This window comes from Rattus norvegicus, chromosome 5 (genome assembly GCF_036323735.1).
Source record: "Rattus norvegicus strain BN/NHsdMcwi chromosome 5, GRCr8, whole genome shotgun sequence".
NCBI lineage: Eukaryota > Metazoa > Chordata > Mammalia > Rodentia > Muridae > Rattus > Rattus norvegicus.
Window position 1 is genome coordinate 136,270,776 of NC_086023.1, and position 14,391 is coordinate 136,285,166.

Consider the following 14,391-nt stretch of genomic DNA (forward strand, 5'->3'; position numbering starts at 1 on the left):
CCTGTTGTTAGAGGCTTGGCGTAGAGTCCATTTCTCTTACCTGTTTCTCATTTTCAAACTTCTTTGAGTCAGCTTATTGGGACTATCTTAAAGGAATACCTCCATGAGAAACTGATAGTTGTGTACTCTCTAGTGCTTGGGTGCGTAATAACATTGGCTATAAATACAGTAAAACATCTGGTATTTTCAATTTGTCATCTTTTTTCACTGACTATTTTTGTACTTTGTTCAAGTAAGTGAAACTGGACTTTCTTCATCCACTCCATTGGGGGGATTGGCTTGCTAGTAATAGGTTTTTCATGTTGTGATTTTTGTGCTTATTTTATGTTTATGTGTTTCTATTTAGATTAATGTGATAAGTGTTATTTAATATGAGACTTTTTCATTGGAAAACATTTTTTCTCTCAAATGTTAATTTAGATGATTTAAAGTATTAGAGACTCTAAATTTCAGAAATGTGGTTTTTTCTTGTCTTAGGAATTGCTTTTCGATACAGAAGTGAATTTCTATCCGATTTAGGGAACAGTGGCTCCTTTGTCCTCTCTAGCAGGAGTTTGCTTTGCTCATTTGGTGTGGATGTGCATGATGTGATGGTTGCTGTGACCCTGGGGCCCCCGAGAGCAGCCTGAAAGCTTTGGTGGCTCTTTAATTGTGCATCTTTAACCTCGGGGCAAGTTCTCTCACCACCTCAGTGTTCAGAGGAGACCAAAGCAAATGTAAGTGAGGAAAATGAGGTATAGGCCACAGCTTGTAGGGAAGATGAAGTAACCTCAGCTGTCTGCGTGGCTTGGGAAGGAGGGGTAGCACAGCTCTCTGTTTGTGGGGAGTTAAGTCCTGGCTGCTGCCGGGCCTGCATCAGTCCCTTGGTCTTCTGGGCAGTCTTTCTCTTTGCTTCAAAGTAGCCCTGTCTCCTGTTCCCCTTCTCATCTATATTTAAGCGCCCATAATGTTAGAACCACAACCTTCGGGGTTGAGGTTTCTAGTGTTGTTCTTTGCCTGCTGCCCCCACCCTCACCTCCCTTTAGAAACCTTGGAGAAATATTATCTGCATTTGAGTTAGAATTATGACCAAATGAGTTTTTCTTGTATAGATAATTGTGCAGATCTTGGGTTTATTTTGGAGGGCAGGATAGGGGACAGGGTTGGTGATGGCTGAGGACTAGAACTAATATAGAAGAAAGACACTTAAAGTATTTCAGTAGAACCTCGAACTGGCACCATTACAGGTCTTTCGTGAAGGAGACATTGTAGAAAAGTTTACAGCAAATTGGTTAAGATCACTACAAGTCAAACTGTATTGATTCTCTTTCTCCTCCCTCGAGGCTGAAAGATAGCCCCCTCCCTCCAGGAATTGCTCTTTGCTCCATAATTGCCTTCTTGTTTTCTGTTTTTGGTTCATGCAGTCTCTAAGTGGTCAAAAAGAAAGTACCCGATAGAAAAAAAATACCCTTTCCCCTCCTTTCCTGTGTTTGCAGCCTCTCCATGTGGAAGGGACCAGGCCCACTTTCTAGCAGGGCTCAGTTGTTAGAATTTTGTTCCCTGTCTTCAGCTTCAGTCAGCCTGCATTTTTTTTTTTTTTTTTTTTTTTTTTTTTTTGTACAAACAGGCAAGAGATGCTGATGCTATTCTAAACTGGGAAATGAAATGCAAAACCGACGTTAATGTAACATTATGGCTGAGATTAAATGCACCAAAATCAGGAAATTCAAAGTTATGTTTCCCCCAGCAACTATAACTCAGCCTCATCTGGCGTGTGTAGTATTTTGTGTTAGTGTGGATGGTGTTATATGTTAAGACATTAAAGTTAACACCATAAGCAGAGCACAAAATGCTTGAGGGGGCTGAGTTATGATGACTCTGTGAGCTGTAAGTGTTCTTGCACAGGCTCCTGACTCCTCGAATAATTTTTTTCCCTGCCCATCAGAACAATTATTGCCTTTCTTTTCAGTTATATTTCTGCTTTAGCACATCTTTTCTAGGGTCACTATAAATGAATTCCACTATTACTAGCCAGTAATTGTAGGGAGAATGAGGTGGCCCACTAGACCCTTTTGTCCTTTTGTCACTGCTTCCATAAAAGTGGTGCCTCCTGCCCCCCAATCAGCCTGTTGTTTCCTTGTGGTCCCTATAGGGATGGACCCCATCCTGACTCCCTGTGGCTCCTCACTAGGTCTCCCTGAATAGGAACAAGCTTCACTGTGTCTTGGTTATGTTGTAATTCCTGTGAAAGCCAAGGGATCCCTTTTTATTTAGAACAGACATAGCGATGTAGAAGTAAAATATACATTTCAGGAGTGAAGCACTGATGCATGGTGGTGCTGCCTTGTGTGTTTGGCATTAGCAGAGACAAGATCGACATGGGTTTATTTGCTCTATTCAGATTGCTTCTCTACTTTCCCCAGGGTTTATACCTTTAAGCTGCTATGATGTATAGTTTGGCTGTGGAGTTGCCTTGGGGTGGAGCCAGGAACTTCCCTTGGGGAGCATTGGGTCATTGGTAACGAAATCACCACATAATTTAGTGCAAATCAGGAAGCATCTCCCCTAGCCTCTTATTATCCCGGTGGTCTCTCCAGGGCGCAGGCAGCTGTTGGGCTGCAGATTTGTTAGGAACTGGGCTAAGTTTGTTGGTAGGGAAGAGCTCCAAAGAACAGGAACATTGATATGTGGCAAATGACATCAGGGACTGCTAAGTAACAGTGACACTGAGCTGCCTTTTAGGTTTTTGTTGGCTGTGACTAAACCAATTCAGTCAGCAAAGGAATGGGGAGGAGCTCATTTTAACCACCTTGGAGGTAATGAGAAAGCCTCTTTTGCTCTTTGGATAGCAAAGCTAAGTAGGAACTAGTTCCTGCTCTCCAGGGGCTGAGTCAGGGAGAGTTGGAGCATGTGTAACCAACCACCAACAGACAGTGCACTGCCATTACAGGAAAGCATGGTGTAGCGCCCACAATGGGTGGGAGCCCTCTACAAACTCAGTTTGCAGGCGGGGAGACAGGCTTCATATTGTGAGAAATTTAGGAGATCCCAAGGGCCATGTAGGCCTGAGGCCCCACAACTGTTAGAGCAGGGATTAACACCCCCCCCAAAAAAAAACAAACCCCAAACCACAGGGTTTTAGCAGAAGAAAATATGTTGAATTGGCTTAGTTCTTGGAGCAGGGAAATTTTAGGCTAATTCGTCAAAATGTTGAAAATGAGTAAACAGGTGATAGGTGAGTTTGAGGTCATTGTGAGGTTCACCATTGAGTTGGTTGGATGGTTTGTATTAGTTACATGTTCTTTCTCACATTCAAGTTAGAAGCTCCTATTGGGATGCTTGTAAGTGAGAGGACTAAGTCTGGAAGAGCTTTATTGAATCAATAAAGTCTGGACATAAAGGGTGAGGATCAAAGTGAAAAAAATTAGAGCTTTTGTTGGATGTGACAAAATCAACTAAGTCAGCAAAGGAATGGTGCTGCTGGGGGTGGAGGAGCTCAAGAACTGAGGCTCTGAGGAATTCTTAGGGAAGCCATACTGGATGTCAGCTGTCATTGAAGGTAGCAGTTGGGTAGAATGCTAGATCTCAAGAGAAAGGTAATTTCTGGAGAATGATAGGACATCTTCTACAGAAAGTACTGGGAATTTGCAGTTGGATCTGCTAGGGCACACCTTAAACAGACCTGGGAGGTTTAGACCCCTCAAATAGGGAGTGTAAAAGAAGGGTTAATGAAGAGGAGCTGAGGTAACTGGAAGCCAAGGAGAAGGGTATAGTGGGGAGTGTCAGCCAGGGGTGTTGGACTCCTCCTATTGATTACATTTCTCCTACAGACTTGTCTCAGTTGTTTGACAAGAGAAAACTGATATTAGGAGATGCTTTCTCTGCTGTCTCTTGTTGGGAAAAAAGGATTCTGCATCATTTTGATTAAGATGCTATTGGGATGATTATTTTTTATCCTCTTAATCCTTGGTGTTCCCGATGCTAAAAAGCCCCCACAGCGTTACATTTATGTGATGAGTTCTGAGCTCTAGCTGTAAAAATTGAGCCATAGCCTAAAAACCCATGATGTGAGTGTTCCTAGATTGACAGTAGTGCTTCCCTTCCCCCAAGGCTGGTAGCCTACAGAAAATGGCAAGCAGGCAATGAGAGAATCAGAAGGAGTCTCTGCATGAGACTTCATTTCAGGAATCCTTGGCAGTGCAGTAGAGGTACCTTGGAATCGTCTGCTGCTTGGGTCCTGGTCCCAGATGATACGGTTCGTCAATGGAGGTATGCCGATTTTTGGTTAGTAGAACAGTGCTATTATATGGGTGGCTCTGCTTTTCTTCTGGAGGCTGTGCTCAGTGTTTAGTTCTGGGGAGCCATTCTAGTCAAGAGCTCATCCAAGGGCTAAATTGTGGCAGGAACTCTTATTTGGAAATCCCCATATTGCTACAGGTAAAGAGTTCATAGTAAAAGCTGGGCACAGTGTCACTTACCTCTAATCCTAGCACTCAGAAGACAGAGGCAGGCAGAGCTCTGTGAGTTTGAGGCCAGCCTGGTCTGCTTAGTGATCCAGGACAATTAGAGCCATGTAGAGCTTATCTCAGGAAAAAAAAAATCAAATCAAAACAAAAAAAGTTCATAGTGCAGTGTGCGTGGGGGAGGGTAAAAGCAATGTTCGTAAGCCAGAAATGGAATTTTTGTGTGTTGTTGAGTGAAAGGAGAAAACAGAAGGAGCTACAGTCCCTGGGAACGAAAGATAGATGTTCCAAGGATCTAAAAGTGGACATGGAAAAACCTGTAAAACACAGTACTTAAGAGATGTTAGTAGGCTGGGTTATGGTGGCTATGGGGGAAGTGGAGGAGGTTGTGCTGGGTAAGAAGTTTGGAGAGTGCTCGTCATGGGAGGCGTGGTGCTAAGTGATTTGGTAAGGAAGGGAATATACAACCTATAGGTGTCATAATGGGTACTCTGAGTTAAAGAGCCACATGAAAGGCATACAGGGACAAGAACTACAGGTAAGCGCCTTTAAGGTAAGGTAGGTGGCTGTCCCTTTGAGATATGTTTGAGGTACTGCTTGGCATTGACCTAGAAGAGGTAGCTACTAATGACAACTGGTAGAAAGTTGAGAATCCTGCTCTCCCAGATTGTTATAGAGCTTAAGGCTCTGACCTGATCTCATCCCTCCTTAGTTCAGGACCAAGTCTCGTTTGTTACCATGTTAACTTCCCCCATGCATCTCCGAGCACCAGCAGCATCGAAAAGCCAACTGGTCAGATGAACGGGATTGATAGGGCAGAGCAGGGAAGGGTCTCTCAAGATCACACATGCCATTTGGGCAAGGCATTTTTTTGGGAAAGTCGCCTGACACTCGTGACCTAAGAACTATCAGTGTCTACACCATCTGCCAGCTTGTTAGAAATGGAGTGTCAGGCCACACAGAGCTAAATAGATTTGAAGTTTGATAAGACCTTCAGTTTTGACAAGACCAGTTTGAAGTTCAGTTTGAGGAGTACTTCCAGAGGTTTGCAAACTGCAGTGAACATCAGAATCAGCTAGACGACTGCTTAAAGCCAGGATCACTGGCCCCAGCACCAGGGCTTTGGGCTCACAAAATCTGTGGTAAAAGCTAGAAATTTGCTTTGTTTCTCTAAATCAGCAGTTCTCAACCTGTGGGTCATGATCCCTTTGGGAGTCGAAAGACTGTTTCACAGGGGTCACCTAAGACTGTCGGAGAACACAGGTATTTATATTATGATTCATAACAGTATCAAACTTACCATTATGGAGCAACACAAATAATTTTATCGTTGGAGGTCACCACAACATGTGGAACTATATTAAAGGGTCACAGTATTAGGAAGGTTGAGAACCACTGATCTAAATTGTTTTGTTTCTCTTGAAGAAATAACAGGAACCTAACCCCCCCCCCCCCCCGCCCCTTGGAATTCTAACAAAGCAAGATGGAGAAAAGCATCTGTTGTTGGGAAGAACACCAGCTCTTTACAAGGCACAGTTATGTGCTTTTGGTGATTTTGTTTGTTTTTAGTGCTGGGGTTTGAATGCACAGTCTCAGTTGCATTGCTGGCCCAGGAGTTTACATGTTAAACAGATTCTCATTGGGATGCTGCCTATGGTACTAGCTTTTTCATTCATAAGATAGGGAGTGGTTCTTGCCATTTTAGGGAGCTGTAACACCTTAGCTATCCAGGGAGAAAAGGACTGATGGGTCTAGTTGTCCAAGCTTTCGAGTCTATCCTGCTAGCATAGCTGCCATGCTGTCACGTGTGGACAAAGAGCAGGGAACCCATGAGCTACTCCTTAGGAATGAAGCTTCTAGCCTTACACAGGTGGTATCTGGGGCTGTGATGGGATTTCTCTGAACAGTCTCCTGAGACCTAGCCCAGCCAGCTTCTCTGGCCTCCTACCCAATTACCTGAGTGGGCCAGCATCTGCATCATTTCTTCACTCTGCTATCCTTCATCCCTTTAACCAGGCTAGTGTGTCTTCAGGGCAGTCTATAATTGATTGGAAAAAATGAGTCTTTGTGTAACCAAACTCTGATATATCTTATAATTCTGAGTAAGTTACATGACTTTTCTGCAGTTTATCACAAGAATGACTGGACAGGATTTGCCTGCACGTGTCCAAGCCCCAAAGTGAGGACTCTGGACCTCCACAGTAGAGAGCTGAGGTAGAGGCTATTCTGTGCAGGACAGGATAGCATAGTGGCTGAGAGCATAGGCGTCAGAACTGGGCTGTTTAGAACTGAGTTTTGTCTCTACCAAGTATGAATAGTGTGATGCTGGCTAAAGTGGCTTACATCCCTGTACTTCAGTCACTTTATTGGCAAAGGGCAGTTAGTAATAGTTCTGACTTTATAGGTGGATATAGTGAACTAAAAATACATGTCTGTGCTTCAGGCAGTGCCTAGCATGTAGCTGTACATGTCAGCAGTTAGTAGAATTATTACCGCTGACCCATGGTTGTATAGGAGGCTGTAGAGCAGCTGACTGGGAGGCCAGCCTTATTTCTTTGGCTTTGTGCAGACTCTTAGGTACATGCACGGTGCTACTTAGATTTGTTAGCCCCACCCTGCCCCTGGCTGTGCTGGAATGGTAAGTCAGATTTCTACCCTGCTTTACTACCACGACAAACTTAGAACTGACTTCAAGGAACTCCCCCTTCGCATAACCCGAGACTTGTTTTTATTAATTACGTGATTGTAATACAAACTTATGTATGTATGTATATAACCACAGTGATTGCGTTGTTTGCTGCCCTAAAAGTTAGCTTCGCAGAGCTCTGACAGTTGACGTTACTCAGAACATGTAAAAATATTCAAATTGAGTCATGTGTACTGTAGAGAGAAGGTGTGTATATGCCAGGGTGAGGATACAGGTTTAACACTTGATCTCCTTCACGTACTGATATATAGGCTCATTTTTGGTTTGTTTGGGGTTTTTTTTGTTTGTTTTTTGTTTTGTTTTTATTTCAGATTTTAGTAAAGGTAAATTATAATTCAGACTGTACTCCCACTCCTTAAAGAATAGCACTTTCTACTTTCAGCCTTGTTTTTACATTTTAATGGCTTTGTGGGGGTCTGTGGAGATGGGTGGAGGGGAACATATAGGTGAAAAATCAGCCTTTTGAAGCTCAGGGGTTTCTCCCCCCAATGCTTGTCCCGAAACTTTGAGCATCAGCTCTCATCTGTCAAAGTGTAAATCAGCAATTAAAACCCAAACAGCCAAATGCCAAAGATGACCCGAAGCACAAAGCAACTGACAAACAAGTCCGGACAAATCGACGGGTAATTTATAAGCTTTGCCCTAAAATCTAATTATTTGGCAATTCGAATTTGCAGCCAGCCAGGGCTCGGCAATAAATTTAACCCGCCATAAATTATTTAGGAGCAGGCTGTGGTGTAAATCAAAAGCACGAGTGTTTGTTTAAGAAATAAGCTCCTTGTGCATAAATGCCCCCCACCCCAGGAAACTGTTAGGCAAATCATGCCCAGTGCGTCCTCGCTCCTCCCAGGGAGCAGGAGCCTCCCCCGCTCACCCCCAGAAGGTTATTACCTCCATATCAGACTATGTCCAGATCTAATAGGCACTGGATAAGCCCTGTATGTTTACTGTTTGTGGTTAGGTTGCCTCTGGATTTTTAGCAATTTCTTTAGTACAGGGGTAGAAGGAAGGGATAGATGACTTACTACTATGTCTAAATTGAGGACATGTCTGTTCGCTCTTCTTAGATTCATTTGGGCAAGGTATGAACATGCTCTTCTCAGTCCCGTATTTCAGGTAGGATCACAGAAACATCAGCTCAGGTTGAGAAGAATTTGTACTTTGGGAAAATAGGATAGACTACTATTGTAGTAACCCTTGCTGCCAATCCCAGTGGTCACCTGAGTCCTTTCTGCTGACTTGACTTTTGTTGTCCTACTGTCTTCAAACATAACCTAATCTCTACAGATAATTTAGTTGAAGGAAGTTTTCATACTCTAAAAACAAAGCCAACAGATTTATTTCCTATAATCTTCAAATTGGGCATGAACTTTCTCTTGAAGGGCCATTGCAGTCTTGTCTTGTTTATTAAGGGAACCACGGGGGCTCTTAGTCAATCAGTTTTAAACCAAATGGTCTTAAAACCTGTGTTCTAGCTCACTTATGTGGGAAAAAGCAAATGGATATTTGCTTGGCGCTTCCTTGCTGGCATTTTACTGAGTGAGACAGTGCATAAAGAATGGATGAATCCAGGGTTGGGGATTTAGCTCAGTGATAGAGCGCTTGCCTAGGAAGCGCAAGGCCCCGGGTTCGGTCCCCAGCTCCGAAAAAAAGAACCAAAACACTGCTGTGGAGTGCTCCGGATCTGGCCTTGAACCTGCGCCACCGTTTACCATGTCATCTTAGGCAGATCACCTCCTGGATCCTGTGGAAAATCCCAGAAAGCAAAGTGTTTTCTGGTTTACAGATAACTAGTTCTGTCTCCTATTTGTCAGTTCCTCCGTGTTTGAATACAACAAAAGTTGAGAAAGGGAGGCCGAAGAGGCAGCTGCCAGAGATGCAGACTGAAGGCTCAGGTTTCTCTCTTCTTGAACTCAGCCTGGTGGCACCTGTCTGGCTACAGCATGGAGGAGACTCTTCAGGAACATCCCTGTAGGACTTCTGCCTAGGCCATCGACACACGCTGCCATGGGGTTGTTGAAGAGTGTGCTGAGTTCCCTACAGAACGGCCAGTCCTACCTGTCTCTTCCCCTCCCCTCCCTTTTCGGAGTCCCAGCTCCATCCTTTCCTAGCAGTATAGTTGATAAGGGACCAAAACATCTTTGAGCCTTAATTTATTGTGAAATATCACAGTAATGATTTCCACCTAATAAGTTGTTTGGCGGGGTAAGATAATTTCTGTTAGCACTTAGAATGTCTACCACAGAGGAGACAAGAAGCAGAGGGAACGGAATGATTCTGCTCTCCACCTGGCAGAGCATCTCCTTTTGTTCCTTTTCCCCAGACTCTTGAACGTGCCTCACTCCTGTGCCTGTGCTTAGCCTGTCTGCTAAATAGTAGGTGCTTAAGAGTATTGGTTTATGGGGCTGGGGATTTAGCTCAGTGGTAGAGCGCTTACCTAGGAAGCTCAAGGCCCTGGGTTCGGTCCCCAGCTCCGAAAAAAAAGAACCAAAAAAAAAAAAAAGAGTATTGGTTTATGATCTGATGCTGACACATGACCCGTCTCCCACGGTTAGTGAGCCTAAAATAAGAGAATGGGAAAGAACAAAAGGCTAACACTCAGTATGTCCCTCCACTGTCCCATCGTGTGCTCATATCTACTTACTAATTCAAGCACTTCTCCAAGGCACGCACAAGATACTCATCTCTTAAACTCCACTCTGTCTAGCATAGTAGCCCTTAGTAGTTAATTGAATGTGAATGGCATAGGATGATAAAGGAATTATGGAGCTATTCCTAGAAGCTGGAAAGAGGCCTTATAAGTACAGTCTGGGTCTTCCTTCCTCTGGAGCAGAAGCACACAACTGTCCCTGAGAGGAAAATCAAAAAACCCTCCTCTTTCTGGAGGAATTATAAAATTGGGAAAGGGAAAAGGAAGAGGGGCAAGGATAATGCTGTCATTTCTGAGAGCAACTAGAGCTAAAAGCTAGCACTTAGACACATCTTCATAGAGTTTTGGTTGGAATTGATACCATCTACCTATAGCAGTGTGTGTGTGTGTGTGTGTGTGTGTGTGTGTGTATGTTGTCTTTGACCATTATCAGTAAAAATGTTTGGCGTGGCTCAGGCACGCCTGGTGCATGGGTATGCCAGCTTGATGCAGAGGACTCTTCTCCATGACTGTGCTGTTGAGCCAGTATGTGGGGCTTGCTGGACAGTATGAGAAGGAAAGAAGTTATCGGTAAGGTCTTTCTGCTCTGACCCCTCAGAGGATCTTCTTTTTAAATTTTTATTTGTAATTATGTGTGAGTGTGTGTGAGTATATGCATATAAGTACAAGTGCACTTATAGGCTGGAGGTTTCAGATCCCCTGAGCTTACAGTGGCGGTGAGCCACCTGATGTGAGTACTGAGAACTGAACTCAGGTTTTCAGCAAGAGCAGTACATGTTCTTAACAGCTGAGTCATCTCTCCAGCTCCATTTAAAATTATTGTTTTGTTTTGTTTTGTTTCGTTTTGAAGAATCTTTAAAGAGTCTTCTGTCACAAGTTCCTCTTTGATCTCAGTGGTTCAAAGGAATAGATCCTGTATAGTCATGTTGTTACAGGTCTTAATGCTTCTGAGGAAAGACTCCAGAATAGTGGCCATGTTGGGTATGTGGCTCTTGTGAGTCCCTCTTGATTTTTGAGGGACTAGGCCCTGTTGACAGGCCGATCTCATGTGTTCTGAGCCTTGGGTTTAGGCATTTTGGGGGTTGCTTTCTTTATTTTTCTTCTTTTCCCCCATAGGAGCTGAGACAGGTCTTAGTAAGGTGTCACTGAATCTGGTTACTAGCTCTGTGTCCCTGTGAGTGAAGAAACCATTAGCAGGAGAGTCTGAATGCTGAGTTTCCGTGGGAGACCCAACCTGAGGCTTTAAAGCCTGCTGAGAAAGCTGATACAGTTATGGTCAGAGCAAGAGCTGAAGCACGTTCTGTTTTATAATACTAATGAAATTCCAGATTTGTAATAGCATTTCACATATCTAGAACAAACCGTGTGCTTGTATAAAAGTAAAAAGAGATCAACTTTAAGCCATACATTCTTGGTAATAGAGGTTTCCCCCCCCTATTTATGTTTGATAGATATTTTTGTTTCCAGAGGAATGTCAACTCCTAATTTCATAATGTATCACAGGCTTAAGAAAATTGAATTTAATAAAAGCCAAAGATGAATGGCATCCTTAAAGGTCCCAACACTTGTCTTTATTAGCAGGACAAACTGCAGGTCTCCAAACACTGTTTTTTTCCAAATGAAAGTTTAAATGAAAAGTACAGTTGTGTCACAGGTTAAATCTCATTTCGGGCCTAGCTAACATTGTTAGTGAGAAGCTGCTGTATTTGTTTCCTTGGACACCAGGGCAGCCAAACTCACCAGGCTGTGGAGCACTTTCCTAGGGGTGTGGGGGGAGTGTTTCTCCTATTTAGACAGGGAGGAAGGATTTACTACAGATTCAGGGGTTATAGTTGGCGTCTGACTCAAGCCACAGCCCTTGGGAATTGTGGATATGTGAATTTTTAGGAACAGTGTGTATGGATATGTGCGAATGCTCAAATTAGTTTTACATAGCAAAACTTCCCTCGGCTTGGCCTGCTTTATAGTACCTTATGGGAACAAAGGCTTACCTGTTAGAGAATGAGTCCTTCACTCCATGGGGAGAAGAGGTGTCTTTCAGCTGGCCTAAGGAGCAGTTCGGGCCTTCTTGCCCTTACCTTGCAGCCATTTTGCCCTTCCTGTGTCTGGTAATAAGTTCTCTCCAGCTTCTTCATCTCTGAGGACCAGGTAAGCTCCCATCAGCTAATGAGTCTGGTCGAATGACCCTTTCACAGGAGTCACATATCAGTATCTTCCTTCTCAGATATTTACATTAATATCCATACAGTAGCAAAATTACAGTTACTAAGTAGCAACAAAGATAATTTTATGGTTGGGGTCACCACACCATGAGGAACTGTATTAAAGGGTCACAGCATTAGGAAGGTTGAGAGGCACTGCTCTAGAGGGACCAGGCAGCCAGAGCTTTACATTTCTCTGAGACGAAGTCTAACCGCATTGATTTGTTCTTCGCCCTTACTGTTGTGCTTTGGACTGAGATAAATACTTGAAACAGTAAGTCCATAATGTCAGTGGGTGTATTTCACAAGGATGGCAGTTGTCTTCCTTGGGATGTAAGGCAGTTGACCACTTTCTGTTTTCCTGCACTGATTCCCTGAGTGTGGTTAGGAGTAGTCAGCAGTGCTGGTTTCTATATTGCTCTTCCAGGCTGTCTCTGCTTTGGCTTTGATGATTCTAGGAGACTCTTCTCTAGAATTCTGGGGTTCTGGGGTAGGCACGCTTCTGGAGCTGATGGTTGGGGCCCTGTGTGGGCAGAACTCCCTTTTGTCTCTGCAGTGCAGGCCTTTTTCACATGCTAATTTTACTTGGAAGATTTTGCTTTTATTTATTTTTTTATTATTTCCTATTTGTCTCTTCCAGATGTTTTCAGGGCAGTTTTTTTGTGTGTGGGTGTTGTAAACTAATTCCATTCATGTTTTAAAAATTTATGAAAGCGCTAATAAAAATGTCAAAGTGGTAAAAATGTTAGCTTTTCCTCTGCTTTGATTAAATTTTGCAAACTGTTTTTGAATATTAAAAAGCAATATATTTTTTTATTCTCTCCCCTTGGTTTCCCTCTTCTCTCTGGTGCGTGTGCTCTCTCCTGCCCTCTCCCCCCTCTGGTGCATCCCTCCCTTTCCAGGAACGATGTATGAGGCGTGCTGCACAGCCAGCATTCTGCAAGCCTGTTTGCACACCAGGACCTTGGTGCTGTGCATCTCTATTAAATAACGGAGACAAATTAATCTTAGAGACACCAAACAAATTGTCACTCCTCCTCCTTCTCTTCCATTACCTTCCAGCAGACTGGGAAGGGCTTGCTAAGCGGTTGGGCGGGTAGGGGCAGGCAAAGGGGAGTGTGCAGTGCTTGAAGGGAAAGGTGGGAGGCACTGGCCTCTATTAACTTGTGTTCCATGTTCTTCTCTCTGATATCCCCCTTGGCTTTATTTTGGGAGTTTATTTCTTGGTTACTTTTTTTTCCCTTGAATCCTCCCCTTTCCCCCCAATCCCACTCCACCACTGGCAGTGTTTAAGCATCATACAAGGAAGTCCGCATGCTGAGTGATGTCCGCTTGCTTACCTGGAGAGTCAAACATTTCAGGACAGCAGCCTAGGCAAGAGATGGAAGGCCTTTCTTTGTCTTAGAGGATCACCAAATGGGCCTCTGTGAGGGAAACAGACAGAGTGTACCACTGTCTTCCTTCCCTAAAATAATGGGAAGGCTTTACCAGTGTGAGCAATGGGATTATAAATGTTGACATCACTTCTTCTAGCCTTGGGTTTGAGCTGGCAAAAGGAATGAGCCACAAACACTCATTCTTCCTTGCCTTTGCATAATTATTTGAAATGGTTGATCAAAATAATTTACCTTCTCTTGTGTCTCTTTTGCGTTCTAGGAAATCATTGAGTTCCCCATCCTGAAGTTAAATGGCCGGACCATGGAAATTGAGTCTACCTTTCACATGTATGTCCAGCCTGTAGTCCACCCACAGCTTACCCCCTTCTGTACAGAGGTAAGGGCTGCTGGGAGAGGAGCTCTGGGATTGCTGGTTCATGCAGGCCCTTTAGGGAAAGCTAGGCCCAATCAGTGGTTAGGGCCCAGCATGGCTTTTCACTTGACTTTAGTCTGTGATGCTTGAGTACCTGTCCCCAGGGCCAGCAGTGGCACAGCTGGCCCCAGATTCCCCAGCATCCCCCTTTCTTCTTGTTCTCAGAATGCCTGGCAACCGGGCACTTGGAGTCGATCTGGAGTAGTATGCGGCTTCTGGGACTCGGGCTCTTTGTACTTCCATTTTCAACAGGGCCTGTTTTGCAGCACTGAGGACTTCAGCAGCCTGGAAGGAATTGTCATGGTCAGGTTTTCTTAGCTTCCTGAGATGTTAATGTTGCTCCGTCCTGCAAAGTAAAGCATGCTTTCCCCATCAAGGACAGAGAAGATAGGCTGGCCAAGGCTGAGTGTCCTTATCTGGGCTTGTACTGTACTTGGCTACCTTGTCTGCAGATTAGCACTGACCCCGTTTTACAGAGCTGGGATTTTGATAATTGCTGGAGGTTTAGAAGAGCTATTGTCAGGATGGAGGGAGTGCAGCTCCTGAGAGGGCTAACTCTCAGAATGTTGCAGAGACACCATC

General features: G+C 44.0%; 1 protein-coding gene across 1 annotated transcript in view; it reads left to right on the forward strand.

Moving 5' to 3' along the window:
- The window catches only part of Eri3 (ERI1 exoribonuclease family member 3), a 127,142-nt gene that overhangs the window by 18,085 nt on the left and 94,666 nt on the right, over positions 1–14,391 (forward strand). Inside the window, exon 4 of the mRNA NM_001427171.1 lies at positions 13,657–13,773. Coding sequence (NP_001414100.1) covers positions 13,657–13,773 — 117 coding nt within the window. The remainder of the gene's footprint in view (positions 1–13,656; positions 13,774–14,391) is intronic.